Here is a 15,576-nt window from a genome sequence, read left to right as displayed (position 1 = left end):
AATTACACTAAATTCTCTATATATACGTTAAAATACTTCATGACATGTGTATTGACTAGTCTCAACCAATAAGATGAAACACTTCATAAAAAGAAGGGAAAAAATAGAAAAGATACTATTTTGTTATTCAATTTTCAGCTTTTCTTTTAGTTGGTCCTCAATCTCTTCAACAGTCTCCAATTTCCCATCCGTTGGCGTTTCCCTTTTCTTCTGCTTGAGCAGCTTCACAAGCCCATCGAGGGCAACATGAGGGTCCTCACTCTTCATGAGCTCCTCCGCAACCTCTGCTGGGGTCACCTGGGTCTTTGCCAATAGGCTCTTGATCTCTGTGAAGACACGCCGATGGCAATGGTTCTCGTCATCGGTATCGGGGATCCCGAGGTAGTTTGCTGCCAAGAGCTTGAAGCTGTGGTACATGCAGTAGGACATGTGGATGTGCATGTCCATGCGGCCCGGTCGAAGCAGGGCTGGGTCGAGCTTCTCTACGTGGTTTGTTGTGAATACTATTATCCTCTCGTCTCCGCAGCTTGACCACAACCCATCGATGAAATTCAAAAGCCCTGATAATGTCAGCTGCAAGGAGACAAACGCAGGCAAAATGAAGGAAAATCATCACATGCTAAATGCTGTTGAATATCAAATAATGGAATTAAGTATTCAAAGTTCATTGATTTCCGCTGAAACTGTGCCGTTTCGAAGTTTCTTTTGATTAGTTATAAATATGAGCAAGACCTAATTAGAATTAATGAGAAAAGTTTTATAATTATCAATCCAATATGACTAGAATCTGTGGCAAAAAAAATAAAATCGATTAGAATCTATTTTGATATTAAAAAACAATTCACTTATTTAGTTTTATTTATTTGATTATCATTTTTCCATCCAATTTGAATATTTTTTTTCCCGGTCTATGTTACTTGATATTCGAAAGTGCAATGACCAATTCATATTCGAGATGGATTGGTCTGCTAAGGTCTCCCGATCATAAGAGAATCTAATTTTAATCATTAAATCTAGAATAAGAAATTCTAAATATCAAAACAATAAATTCTTCCCCTGCCTCAAACTAAGTGTTTGAACTTTTGGATAATCTGAAAAAAAATTCTCTTATTTTCGGCAAGACCATGTCAATCATTAATTTGCGAATGGTTCTCAACTAACACTACATAATTGGATTTTCCACTGACCTCAGACCTGGGATCCTTCTGAGTGGGCGCTGATCGCTCCGGAAGGTCGATGCTGCAGTCGATGTCCTCGATCACAAGGATCGAACTGTTCCCGGTTTCAAGCAGCAGTTCCCTTAACTGCGAGTCGCTCCTTATGTTTGATAGCTGGAGATCATACACGTTGAACTTGAGGTAGTTCGCCATAGCAGCCACTAGACTCGACTTGCCCGTTCCAGGTGGGCCGTACAACAAGTACCCTCGCTTCCAGGCCCGCCCGACACGCTTGTAGAACTCTCTCCGACCCAAGAACCTGTGCGGGATCAAAAGGAAAAAAATAAATAAATAAGAAAAAGATGTGTATTAATCGAGATCGCCAAATCGGTATCCAGTAGGGTGAATTGGAATTAACATATGCCAGGATTGACCTGTCTAGATCGTTCATGACAGCCTTCTTCTGCTCCGGCTCCATGGCCAGAGTGTCAAAGGTTGAAGGGTGTTGGAGATCAACCGAACTCCAAGAGCGGCCGTAACCCCCACATGTGAACATCTTCAAGATCTTCTCTTTGCCTTTTATTTCGCTCGACTTCTCGATCACAAAAGGCACATACGACCCGATAATCTTGTCCTTGTGCTTCTTATCGAAGCTCAGCTCGAAGTACTGTTCCTGAGATTCCTCCCCTTCGTCATAGGACCCGCGGCGCTGGTGGGGGGTGGTGACAGTGACGAACTTCCACTCGAGCTCGACCCCGTCGAAGGTGTCAAGTATGGTCTCGTCCTTTGCGAAGCTGACCAGGACGCCCTCATCGGAGCTCTTGGAGATCTTGAGGCGGTCGGTGTTGGCATCAATCTTGGACCTGAGGTAGATCTCAGCAGCATCGAATATCTCATTCTGGCCATGGAAGTATTCCTCCACCACGAGTGTCAGGTGCTCCTGGACAGGGGGATTGGCCTTGAAGAGACGGCGGATGGCCTGCCAGAGGTAGGCCTGGACCGGACGGGGAATGATATCGTTGACCATGGTGCGAACGAGCATCATGGACCCGCTGAAGGAGGCGTAGGCCGAGAAGAGGGACGACGGGGAGGCCATGATCTCCATGACATTACCAGGCAACATGTCTCCTGTGGCGGCAAGTAAAAGTATTTTCCGAAGTTGAGAGTCTGTTCATGTTACTGCTTTATTTATAATGGAAGTGATAGACCAACTCCAATCCTACAAAATAACAGATATGACATATCTAGCATATCTTCTAATTTCAATACAAAAAGTATTCTAAAAATATCTTCTAGATTAAATTTATCAGAAAATACTCATTCAAAATTTAAATTTTAAATGTTCGTGCTTAATAAATATTATTATAATTAAAAACTGAAAAAAAAATCTAGATAGAAGGATCAATAAAAATTTAAAAAATATTTAGCAAGCAGATGTATCTTATTAGATAATACATATTTGTTTGGATAATCAAAATTTCTGGACATATTTTATAGATTACCATATCTTATCAATATATATATGTGCGAAATCAAAATGTCAAATAAAATTTTTATTTTATAGATAAACCAAATCTTATCCGATTATATTTGTTTGAAGAATTGAAATTTCAAAAATATATCCAGAAAATTATCATATCTTATGATAATATTTATTTGTAAAATTAAAATTAAAAAGAAAAAAGAAAAAAGGAGAAACTGCCAAATAGACATCCAGGAAATACATTTCTTGTGGCATACTTATTCAAAATTAAAATTTGAAACTTCGTGCTTATTATAAATAATATTACAAAAGTTAAAACATAAAAACTCTAGATTTATTCATGAAAAATTAGAAGACTCGAAAAAATTATAGATCTCAACTTTAAAATCTTTGCTGATTCAGGGGCTTGGGGGAAAAACGCCAAAGATTGAGGACCAAAACTGCTTTTTCCCTAATTATTTCTAGTTGAAGTAAAGAAAATAATATATGAAGGAATGTGTTAACTAGATGAACTTATTTTTTTAAGATTTAGTAATTATATACATTATATTTTAGATATGTAGAATTAAAAGAAAATATATGCACATACACTTTAATGGAAACGATGGAATTTATTATGAAATATTAGATACTATAAATTATTATATTGATTTACAGTTTATCAATATATACAAAGATTGTTTATACTATATAAATGTTAATACAATAAGTTTCATACTCATGCAAGAGAAAATTAATTTAAGAGCTCATAAGCAAATCATTCATGAAAAATATTTCATATGCATTATCTCAATTATCAATTCAACTTATAAAAAGTAATAGTAAAATCCAAAAAAATACAAAATTTCCTAACTTTTGAAAGAAAAATTAATAATCATAGTCTATAAAAATTATATATTAGGTATTCGCAATTGTCTTTTTCTTACTCACATTTCATATACCAATTTTTGTAAATTTGAATAATTTTAGATAAAATGACTAATCATTTCGGTGAGAGATTAACTTAAGTTAAATTTTAAGAGGTTGATAATGATTATTAAAATTAATTAAGAAAAGCTAAATAATTCTTTATTTCTATAATAATATTTATATTTGTTTACTAATAATTCTTAGTATTTAGACATTTACATTTATGACCTTTTACTATTTTGAAAATTACCTTTATACCCCCATTTATTGTTGAGATACATATATATATATATATATTGTATCACTATTTATTTGCATTTAATTCATGCACACATATTTTATATATATTAATAATTGCATCACTATTTATTTGCATTTAATACATGCACATATATCATCAAGATAATAGTTTTTTTTCTTCAAGATTGGAGATTTTACCACGATTGGCTAGCAAAAACAACCATCACGGTCGTTTTATTCTTGACCGTTAGATCCCTTTATGTAATATACTGGCTGTACACGTGTCCAATATTATTTTACCTTAAGATTTACCCCTTATATTTTGACTACTGATATTTTTTACCACGTATCTTCCCGTCGACACTCGGTCTCACCTGTGGACTAGTCGGATCCGCACCGATATTAAGCCGAATCGAAATGTACTAGTTAAATAAAATAAAAATGATTTAAGTAATTAACAAATAATATGCAAAAACTAAATGTTATCTTGTGTTCGTACACTCCCAATTGAACAAGAATCAAATCTCTTTAAGTTGAAATAAAAATTCACTCTCGCTATATTGTAAGAAAAATTTTCCAAAAGCGATAAATGGACTGTTAATAAAATATCAAAATATCATAGCAAGAATAGAAAAAATTCTTAGAAATTTCTAGCAAGACTAGTAATTAAGATATATATAACAGGATTGTTTATCTTATAAAATATTTTCTTTTGTTAATATAATATGTATATATTATGTGAGGATGTCTATCTATAGAGAATTTCACGGATGAGTTCTGGCTTTTCTCAAAATTTTCTCAATTTAACGAGATTGAATTTTTCTTTATATAAAGGATGTAGTTCTTGTTTAATTGGGAGTGTACAACTAGAAGATAACATTTGATGTTTGTTTATTATTTTTTAAAGTAAATAAATTGTTTTTTATTTGATTGAACTAGTACACTTCGGTTCAGTCTAATATCAAATCGAATCTAGCTCATTAACGGAAGATATGTATTTAGGCTCGGTCCTGTATAGATATGTAATTTTAGGAAATTGTATTTTTTTCCTAAATGAAGTTTGAAATTACAAATGAATTTAAAAGGTAAATTTATTAGAGAGATTCTTAGACCTCTTTAATCATTGACATTATTTATCCACTATGAAATTCTTCTTGCCAGGTTCCTCTTCCACTAATTCTTATTAAATCCCAATAGTCCTTATTCACATTTCTGTCCCATTTCTTCTCCTGTCATTAATTTATATGATTTTTTTAGTTTTTTAGTTGGATTGGCTTTGGGCCTTTCCTGCGCAGCTTAGGTGGAAGGCGAAGAAGGCCTCCTTCCGGGGGGACCCGAGCCATCAGTGAGATACCACTCTGGAAGAGCTAGAATTCTAACCTTGTGTCAAGACCTACGGGCCAAGGGACAGTCTCAGGTAGACAGTTTCTATGGGGCGTAGGCCTCCCAAAGGGTAACGGAGGCGTGCAAAGGTTTCCTCGGGTTTTTATTACTCAAAGAATTAATTTTTAGAAAATGTAACTATATAATTTATTCTGTATAGGATACAAAGTTCATCGATACATTCTTATCAAAATTATAAAGAAACGAAGATAATTCATCGATAGATTCTTACACAAAGTGGTTACAATAGCCGGTTGGTACATATTAGAGTGATTTGCTCAAGTTGGTCAAAGGCAAGAGGTAGTGTAAAAAAAATTGAAAACACTTTGTGGTCAGATAGATTGATGTTCGAGCTAGAATTATATATTAACTCGACAAGAACCCGTGCTTTGCATGAAAAAGATTTTTAATTTTTTAGCAGCACCAATTCAAAGCAATTGAAGGTGATTGTCATAGTATAATAAAATAACAACCAAGTCCTAATGTAATGGAACAATCCTGTATATAAATTTGATATAAGTACAGGGAAAACCGATTGATGAATCCTTTTGAAATGGCTAAATTGATGTAAATAGATATTCTGTAGTATGAAAAGAAGTGTGAAAAAAAAAGGAAAATAAAAAAGTGATAGTTCAGTTGAATTTAGCCCATTGGGTCATGGTGGGCCCGAGTGGCTCCGGCCCATTTTCGCAGGCACCCCTCCACTTAGGGGCCGCACGACCCAGGCTTTCGTCCGGTTCACGCGGCCCGCTCTCGGCTTAGCACGGGCAGGCCAGTGGATAGCCCCGACGGACCCGGCCCAATAAACCCAAACCACGTCCCACCACTTTAATGCTCCCGCTCAGGTCACAACTCACAAGCTCGCGCAACGGAGCTCAGCAATCTAAACGCACCGAGCAGATAATTAATTATAAATTAATCTTAGGAACACTGTAACAACGGTGGCGGGATTTGTTTAGCTAAAATTTGTAATTAAATCTTAACATCCATTTATATGCATTTGAGAATACAACCCGTTAGAATGAGGCAAGCTTCTACTTTTCTTAGGGCCGATATTACTCAAACCGCCCCGGCCATAGTCCTTCCTAAATACTTTTGTTGTGGACATAAAACAAAGAAACCGCGAGATTGCTAACCTTGACATAGCAAGAATGACCGATCATACTTTCGGGTATGATCTGATATATTTTACGAAAATGCTTCGTCCAGCTGAGCTATGCCAATATAAATATACAATCAGCATACTTCAAATCATGCTATATATGCTAGCTGAGGAGATGAATACATAGATTTGATACTAAAATGCTGACATATATATATATATTTGAATAGATTTTATGGTCTTAACAAATTGAGAAACTGCAATTATACCTTTGGATCGGAAATCATATAAACTAGTAAGTTCAATTCTTGATGCATGTTTAGAAATTTACATTATAACACCCAGGATTGAAAATTTTAGCTAGAGACATATGCAAGTACGTAATGTTTGGCTCTGAAATTCCTTTAATAAAGTAAACATGAATTGCCAATAATTATAATATTATATATAATCTCCCAAATAATTAAGTATACATTAGATCTATGTATAATGTATGTATATGTACATCTTGTAGGACAGGATGAACATGGACCAAACAGCATTTCCCTAATGTTCCAATTGTATGACACATACTTTTAGAATAATTCCACCTAGCTAGTGGTGGGATTTATCCATAATTATTTCTTCAATACAGCTTCCAAATAAAAAAAAAATGAAAATATATATATATATATCCCGCCAAAATAATGAATAAATAAAATATATTAATTATCGAGTAGCATTGATCAAATATTGATAATTACATAGTATTTGGTAATGAAGTTAAGTTTGATTTGAGGAGATGAAGACAAAAGTAGTTGAGAAAAGTATATGAAAAATTTTGAAGAAAAAAATAAAAAAAATAATGATTGTGTTAGAAAAAAGTAACGAAATTGAAAAAAAAATTATGAAATAATTAAGAGAATTTGGTAGTAAAAAATTAATTTAAATAATAGATAAGATAAAGGATGGAGAAAATTCGAAGAAAAAGATATAAAAAAAGTACTTATTGTGTTGTTGAATTGAGGGAAAATTAAATTAAAGTAAAGTTTAATTTAATTTAATTTTGTAAACAAACGATTTTTTCATGATTACATATTTTTGAAAGTAATTATTTTTTTCGTATAATATATATATATATATATATATAGTACTTAATTCTCCTTTAGAAACTGCAACTTGACGTAGACGGGAAGAGATATGGTTCCAGGGTTCAAGAAGTTCCACAAGTTGCGTATAGACCGCAACTTCATTACGTACGTTGGAATGGTGCAACCAGTCGATCTCAATCAACGGACAGTCAGACTAAGGGACGGGATAGCCTCTTCGAGATACATATAACTAGGAGGACCCGGTCGTCTTAGCGCCTTCTCTATTCTTTGCATTTAAGCAATACATTGTACATATCTTCTTTGCATTTAACATGTTCAATGTACTCATTTGTCCATGGGAGATGGATAATTAAAACAATCTTAATTATTATCCTCATCATGGGCGGCTCAACGGGTCAAAAAGGTCATCGGCTTTGCTTTAATGTTCTAGCGCCCTCCCTACCGTTAATATGTGCCAATTATTATTTTTACACTGTTGGTTAAAGTACATTCTCAATTGCAAGTATGTCTCTCAAATTAAATTTCACACGATATGATATTGGCATCATGATTCGAGTCTCCAGTGCCCGTGCCAAGACATGAGGTGTAAACTCGTGCACATAAGCAGGAACAAGCGGTCTAGAAACCCTTGACATCTATGAAAAACTGCTTATCCATCACAAGGTACTAGCAATTTGTGGTCATCTAAGGATCACATAATTACGAACGTTCTAAACAGCACTGTAACTCGACTGAGAAGGATGAAAATGGGAAAAAAAAAGTAATGGAAGGTAAAAGGGCTAAATCCTAAAACTATGCTTTTTTTCCAATTAAAAAAATTCAGGCACTTCTTTTTTCCATCAGAAGGCAACTCAACGTCAGGCACCAACCCAAAACGGTCAATAATCCGTCAAGAAATGTAATTGAAAAAGAAAAAAGAAAAAGAAAACGTGAGAGAGAGAGACACAGAGAAAGTCCATCTTCTTTGACTTAGTCCCAAGTCAAGCATTATTTTTTATTTTTTTTTGCTGAATCCGAGCTCATGAAGTAATTCTCACGTTTAAATCGGTAAAAGATACATCTTCTCAAATATCAATTCTATGCCGTGCTTTTAACATAATCAGAGTCCAGCTTGATGTATCCGACTTGCCCACTACCATCGTTAGATCATCAGAATATTCTTTAATCTCTAAGCTTTCTGGATAGCGATTATTAAACATGCAAATCCCTAAACTAGGCGCTAGAAATCCCTTTAAATGACAATCGTTGATTTTTTTACAGTTCCTCTCATCCCGTTGATATATGTACCGACCAATTTTAGTTAATCTGTGTAAGAATCGTTTGGTTTCAAATTGAGCACGTGTCATTGCATTCGAACAACTTTCAACCTCTTAATGTCGGCTCCCTTTGAACAATTCTTTCATTGGGAAAGCAAAATAAAAAGCATATCATACATTTTTTCAATTATCAGACAAAATGAACTCCCCCATTGAACACTTCATTCATTTTCCAAAGCACCATTAATAATATTTCATGAGAACGACTTCCCAGTAGTTTCCTTGTGGAGACTTTTCTAGAGATTTAAGACCATTCGGGCCATGACACGGGGACTGACTCAAGTTGGACTTCATGACATTGAGATGAGACTTGGAACAAGTAAACAAGTCATCTATTCAGAACTTACTTTAAAGACAGAAAAATCTCATTATTATCACGAAAATTGCTACCATATTGACCTCTATATGAAAATTCTATGGTGCAATTAATAAAATTGGTTGCACCATACCATTAAGTAAATGACTAAATATGTGAGTAAAAGTTAAGCATTTTACTAAAATATTAAGTAAAATTCTTCAAGATCTATGTATTTTAATTCAAAATTTGTGCAATTTATTTTGAAATGTGTAATTTACTTTGAAATATGTATAATTTATTTCTTTGTTAGTAATTTATTTTCTTCATCAGCAATTTTCTAGAAATTCAAGTCAGTTATTACAAATTGGAGTTAGTTTGACTTTATGGTGCAAGTAATTGCACCTAGAAACTCTTGTGCACATTGTGATTCCCTGATCTCAATACCTTTTGAATAGAGTGTTTGGTCCACGGGACGTAACCGGTATATAGCCCTTGATTTTACGGTAAATAGGTTGAATTAGAGGAGCATATGCCACTTTGAATTCAACTTTATGGGATTCTCTCATTAAAGTCTATGGTGCGATCGATTGCACCGTACAATCAGAGTAAATTACTAGTAAATTATTAAAATTTCTAGTAAGTTACTTGAATTTTTAGTAAATTACTAATAGAGAAATTAAACAACATAAATTCCAAACCATGTTAAACTTAGTTCCAAGTAAAATATTCAAATTTGGAAATAAAAATACCACAAATGTCAAAGAATTTTATTTAAACTTTCACTAAAATACTTAAATTTTACTAATATTTTTAGTAATAAATTTGATGGTATGGTGCAACCAATTTTATTGATTGCACCACAGAATCCTCCAATTCTCTTGCATTTTTTCGTCAAAGTAAAATCATTAATTTGCTACATCTATATCTATAGCTATATATTTATATAAATAATAAAAGTTGAAGCGACGCCTCGTAATGTGCTACGTAGGACGAAGCGTGCTTTTGATTGCGAGGCTTTTCGAGTTACCACTAATAAGGACGTGACACTTGATGCAATGTCGCATTAACGCCTTGATTTTAAAAGTCAAAAAGACTTTAACTCATTTACTGAATCAAAAAAAACAAAAAAAGAAAACTCTTAAATAATATCTTGTAATTACATTTATTTATAATATATTGAATTTTATTATTTAGGTAATATGTATAGAGTTGTGCAGTAATACATTAAATTTGGTACATTATTCATTGTTACTTTTTTGTTGTATGAATAAAATAAGGGAAAATGACACTGTGCATCACAGTTTGAAAACAAGTATCATAGTGTATTATATTTCGAAAAATTAACATGGTGCATCACGAAAATTTTAAAAATTTTCATCATGTATCATTTCCATCAACTGATGGACGGAAAGCTGACGTGGCACGTTATATGGACAAATGATGCCAATGTGGCTGTGCTTATTCAGCATCTGAGTCCCACCTGGCCATGAAAATATGATGCACTTTGAAAATTACTTTCAAATTGTGATGCACTGTGTCATTTTCTCATTTCAATATTTGTTTGTTAACTTATTTCCTAAAACGGAAAGGCACTAACGACCATATACAAATTGTCATATCCTGAACGATCTTATTCCTATCTCTCTTCCATTTTTTATAATGTTTGGCACGAGTTTGCCGATCGATCAGGAGACATGGCCTCCATCGTCGGCTGAGTCATAAAACCTCATGCGATGTGTTTCACTTACTCGAGTCAGGACCACATTAACGCAACCCTCAAACTCGCAGAGCTCTTGCAAGGGCTTCCACATCGCTTTCGTCAACACAGAGTTCAACCACAGATGAATGGTCAACTCTAGAGAAGGGCTTGATTTCCTCGACAACAAGTTTGAGAGTTGCGTTAATGTGGCCCTGAACACACCGCATGAGGTTTTGTGGCTCTTCCGACGATGGATGCCATGTCTCCTGATCGATAAGCAAACCGGTGCCAAATATTACAAAAAATGGAAGAGAGATATGAGCAAGATTGTTCAGGACATGACAGTTTGTATATGGTTGTTAGTGCCTTTCCGTTTTAGGAAATAAGTTAACAAACAAATATTAAAATGGGAAAATGACACTGGGCATCATAGTCTGAAAATAATTTTCATAGTGCATCATATTTTAATGGCCAGGTGGGACCCAGATGCTGAGTAAGCTTGGTCGCATTGGCATTGTTTGTCCAAATAAAGTGTCACGTCAGCTTTCCATTTATCAGTTGATGGAAATGATGCACGGTAAAAAATTTCAAATTTTTCGTGATGCATTATGTTAATTTTTCGAAATATGATGCACTATGATACTTGTTTTGAAACTGTGATATGTCCAGGAATTTTTTCATAAAATAAAATATATTCATTGAGATATTTTTCGAATAATAGAGAAATGATATATATATATATAGATTTTTTGGAATAGAGAAATGATATATTTTGACAGTGGGTTTAATCCTGAAATTGCTCAATATATCAATATAATAGATAGCATGCATAAAATGCTATATATATATATATATGTATGTATAAGAATAAAGAAAATCTCATTTTATGGAGATTCTAATGAAAGAATTTATAATAATAATTTTGTAAATTATTAGTCCATCGAAAAATTATTGTAGCTTATCAAACAATTCTAACCCGCATATGTCGGGCCCATTCGAGTAGGTTGCTAATAATTAAGGTTCGGTAAGCTTAGAACGCACCTTCCTCGGTCCAGAGACTTGGCTTCGCTAATTAATGTTTATATATGGAGCGATTAGATTGGGAAGATGAGGTCCTTGCAGTAGCTTCGATGTTGACATCACTGTTCGAAAGTTCCCTAGCTAGGTCCCAAAGAAGTGTAGCAAATGCAAGGTGTTCGCAATCGATGTAATCAATTAAAGACCGAAATTACATCGGAAGTGCCCGCGAGGAGCCTCCCGCAACAGAGATGCAATGATGAATGTTCTAAATGATACTTCCCCGACAACGAAAGAGTCTGACAACGAAGTGCAAACCTTGGCTGATGTATCGTGAGAATCGGTCTAGATCATCGATCGAAAATGGAGATGCATGCTGACAGTCGTCGTCGTCTAACAGGGAAATGCATATTACATCCTGGTCCTACTATTTAAGTTCCTCGGAAAGTAGATTTGCGCAAGTCGGTCAAAGGCAAGTGGAAGTGTTAAAAGAATAGATAGGAAAAAAAGGGGGTCGGGATGATATGGTATACAATTTATCAGAAAATAAATAACTGTCACTCCGCTGTTAGTTGATTAATTTTTTTTTTTATAGACCATCGATTCAAAATTCAATAAAAACACGTCGTGATCAGAGCAAAGGGCAATTAATCTTCTGAAAATTTCCCAGGATCTTGCCGGATATGAAGGAAATTGCCAGTCAAATCAAGACTACAAAAAATGGGAAAAACGTGTATGTACAATTGCTCTTGTTCTAATTCAGAACTAAACAATTTATTTTGATAAATCAATCTCTCGTAAAAATGGGAGGTTGGGTCGTCGGCCATTATTAAGGTCTTTTTGCTTTCTTTTTTTTTTGAGAGGTCTTTTGCTCTTTTTTTGTTGTCATAGAAATTATGATATTGCTGTATTAAGAAATATTCATTTCATTTAATGAATGATACATAACAGTCGCATGAAAACTCTACTAACAAGAACTGGCAGCTGGAAATCACACAAGAAACAAGAAAAACCAAACATATAGAGCCGCTCGATATTATGATACAATTACTTACGGCAGTGATATACAACATGAGATACATAAGGATGGGGGATGCAGTCACAAGAGTTTGAAGTGCCTCCAGTAAGGGTATGCACACCATCTTACAACCGATGCTATCGAGGAGGGCACATCTTAGTTAGCTGTTACCTTTTCTAAAGAACCAAACTAGCCATAAGAAGAAGAGTTTCGACGAGAACCCTCTAGCAAACTCCGCCCGTCAGGTGAAAATTTAATTGGTTGCTGATCCATTATATTGATCATCGCCCAAAAGTCATCTAGAAAATCATGATCAACGCAATTACGAGGATTTGTATAATGAGAGGGAGATGATAGACACCCACCCAAGAAGTGTGCTTGTTATTAGTCGTTTCTCTCATGTCTCTTGGAAACGTGTGATTGGCCCTTCATGGCCCCATGTAGGCAATGCAGTATAATTCACACCAATAAGGAGGGGAGGGGCGAAGAAAAAGGGTTCTAGACCGCTGACTATTAAACTTTATTATATTTGTCAGCTCATAGTGACTTAATTAAGGGCGAAACTTCACAAAAAAAGAAAAAAAGGTACTTGTCTACTGAAAAATACATCACGATATTTAACAATCATTGTCAACTGAAGTGGAGAATATCCAATTGCCATCTGCTCTCCTCATATCCTCCAAAAGAGAAAATGAAAGGGGTTTAATTCCTAATAACTATGGGCAACCCCGCACAAATAAAAATATTTATTTATTGGACTTTGGTCTCATATCTCACGGAAAATATAATTAAGTTATCAAAGAATTAAATACTTCGAGAAGTTAAGAAGACAATCAAATAATGACTTCTCATAAGTACTTACCGGCTTTTATATGTTATTATAAATTCGAATATATGGCTAATCACGAGCAGAGGGGTATGAACGAAAGAATTTCATGAGTCCAATATGCTTATGTGAAAAAGTCATGGAAGGAATTATTGGACATAATAAACAACAGATAGATTAAAACTCATTTTAAAGAGCAAGAAATTGAATTCCCGCACCGAAGCAGTCAACGAACCATTGGAAAATGCATTGCTCCACACAAATTTTTCTTTTTTGTTATCCTTTTTGTTCCTTTTATGGTGATAAATCGTGAATATATAAATATACGCATATATCGAAAAGGGTGTATTTTAATATGGAAAAATTTCAGTTAAGTAACTAAACATTGGGAAGGCTTGTTATCTTTTTTTATGAAATTATTCTATAAATAGCATAATTATTTTTCCAAATGAGATCATGATTTGCATATACATTCAGGAAAAATATTCAAGGATAATAAAATGATATTTATTTATTTTCTCCAAGTTCAAACTACAACACAATGAACTATGATTGAATCAGCACATCCAAGAGCAGGGCTCCTCTGGTGACGGCATGGATTGCGATCTTCCCATTGATCATTCCATCGGAAATATAGTTAGGAGAACTAATTCTGCAGATCGTTAATAGACAATTATTGAACATAATAAACAATAGATAGATAAAAACTCGATTTTTAAGAGCGAGGAAATCGAGAATCTTCCGGCGAGAAGAGGATAACAAATCAAGAATACTTATTGTGAGGAACAAAATCAAGAAATATCCACAATCCTAGATCCAATAATGAAACAAATTAGCATTTCTTAAGAGCTTACTTGACAACGAAGAAAAGCCAAAAAATACCCAGAATCAAAGGAAATCTCGTCAACGAAAAATAGCCAAAGATATATCAATGGAAGGTAAAGAGGAAATGCAGGAAATGCATTTACTATCTTGACGTCGGAAGCAACGGTGGCATGGCAATTCCCCTTTAATGATGAGGCTAGCCTTGACGAACCTGCTGGAGAACTGGACTAAGACAGAAATTAAGCAAAACGTGAAATGTAGAGGCGGAGGTGGCAACGGGGCCTAGCTAGTGGCCAATGCCCACAAAACGAGATTGAAATGGGAAAGGAAGCTCCAAATCTCAATCACCCATTTTAGTTAAAAGGGGGAAAAAAGTTCTTTCATTTCCTCTAATAGCATTATTTTTCCTATGGGGGAAAGGGATTAATCATAGACGCATCAGGAAAAAAAAAGTGATCTTTTTTTAATCCTAAATAATAAGCCTCGTTGAGAAAAAATAGTATAACATAATTGCGCACGCTCTCTTCTATCAATTATGAGGTTACAAGTTTGATTATCGTGATGGAATTATCCTTAGTCTTTTATTAGATATTAGGATTTCTATTTTAGTGTAGTAACCCCATTGACCTCCCTTATAACCGAGAAAATAAATAATGAGTCATGTTACTAAGTAAAGATAGAAATTATTTTCTTGAAGCTTTTCCGTTAAAAATGAAGTCTAATTTTTCTTGGCATACGTTTATCTTAAATATAATGCCTTAATAGATAATTTCTTGGGGAAATTCCCATCATGACATACTTCTTAGTATTTAATGGGCTGGAAGTCCCCGCCAGAAAATAAGCATGATCATATTCCAAGGGGCAACTTCTTTGTAACTTGTATTCCTAAGAAAATGGATTATCGTGCATGCAGTAGGTCTACACTCTCGCCTAAAATTAAGATTTTGATCAGTTTGAATTTAATTTTTAGTGGTCCTTTATTTTCCATTTCCTAGTCATTTATTAGGTTTAGGGGATCTCTTCGTAATTGGAGAAAAAGAAATTATATTCCCAAAAAAAAATTCCGATTCAAATGCAGCCAAAACTGAGCCAAGTGGTATGTTGTATTGAATTATAGACCTGGAGGCATAGAAATCCGCTTCTTCGAGCCATTGGTCTCCCGCTAATCCGAGAATAGAAATATAAGTTCCTGCAATGCCACCAAAAAATATT

The 15,576-nt window shown here is 34.4% G+C and overlaps 1 protein-coding gene across 1 annotated transcript; it reads right to left on the bottom strand.

The window, feature by feature from the left end:
- Positions 1–2: 2 nt before the first annotated feature.
- On the bottom strand, positions 3–2,357 carry LOC116187243 (AAA-ATPase At5g17750-like). Its single transcript, XM_031515898.1, has 3 exons — positions 1,592–2,357; positions 1,188–1,476; positions 3–573 (listed from the first exon to the last, which is right to left on the bottom strand). The coding sequence occupies exons 1-3, from the start codon at positions 2,278–2,280 to the stop codon at positions 124–126; spliced, it is 1,428 nt and encodes a 475-aa protein (XP_031371758.1). The 5' UTR covers positions 2,281–2,357; the 3' UTR covers positions 3–123.
- Positions 2,358–15,576: the final 13,219 nt, after the last annotated feature.

Source organism: Punica granatum, chromosome 8 (assembly GCF_007655135.1).
Source record: "Punica granatum isolate Tunisia-2019 chromosome 8, ASM765513v2, whole genome shotgun sequence".
Taxonomy (NCBI): Eukaryota; Viridiplantae; Streptophyta; class Magnoliopsida; order Myrtales; family Lythraceae; genus Punica; species Punica granatum.
Note: the sequence above shows the minus strand (reverse complement) of the source record. Positions and strands in the feature narration are given on the sequence as shown.

Coding starts and splice junctions, on each gene's coding strand:
- LOC116187243 (XM_031515898.1), bottom strand. CDS start 2,280: ATGTTGCCTGGTAATGTCATGGAGATCATGGCCTCCCCGTCGTCCCTC. Junction 1,477..1,591: donor GTCATGAACGATCTAGACAG/GTCAATCCTGGC, acceptor GATCCCGCACAG/GTTCTTGGGTCGGAGAGAGT. Junction 574..1,187: donor AGAAGGATCCCAGGTCTGAG/GTCAGTGGAAAA, acceptor GTCTCCTTGCAG/CTGACATTATCAGGGCTTTT.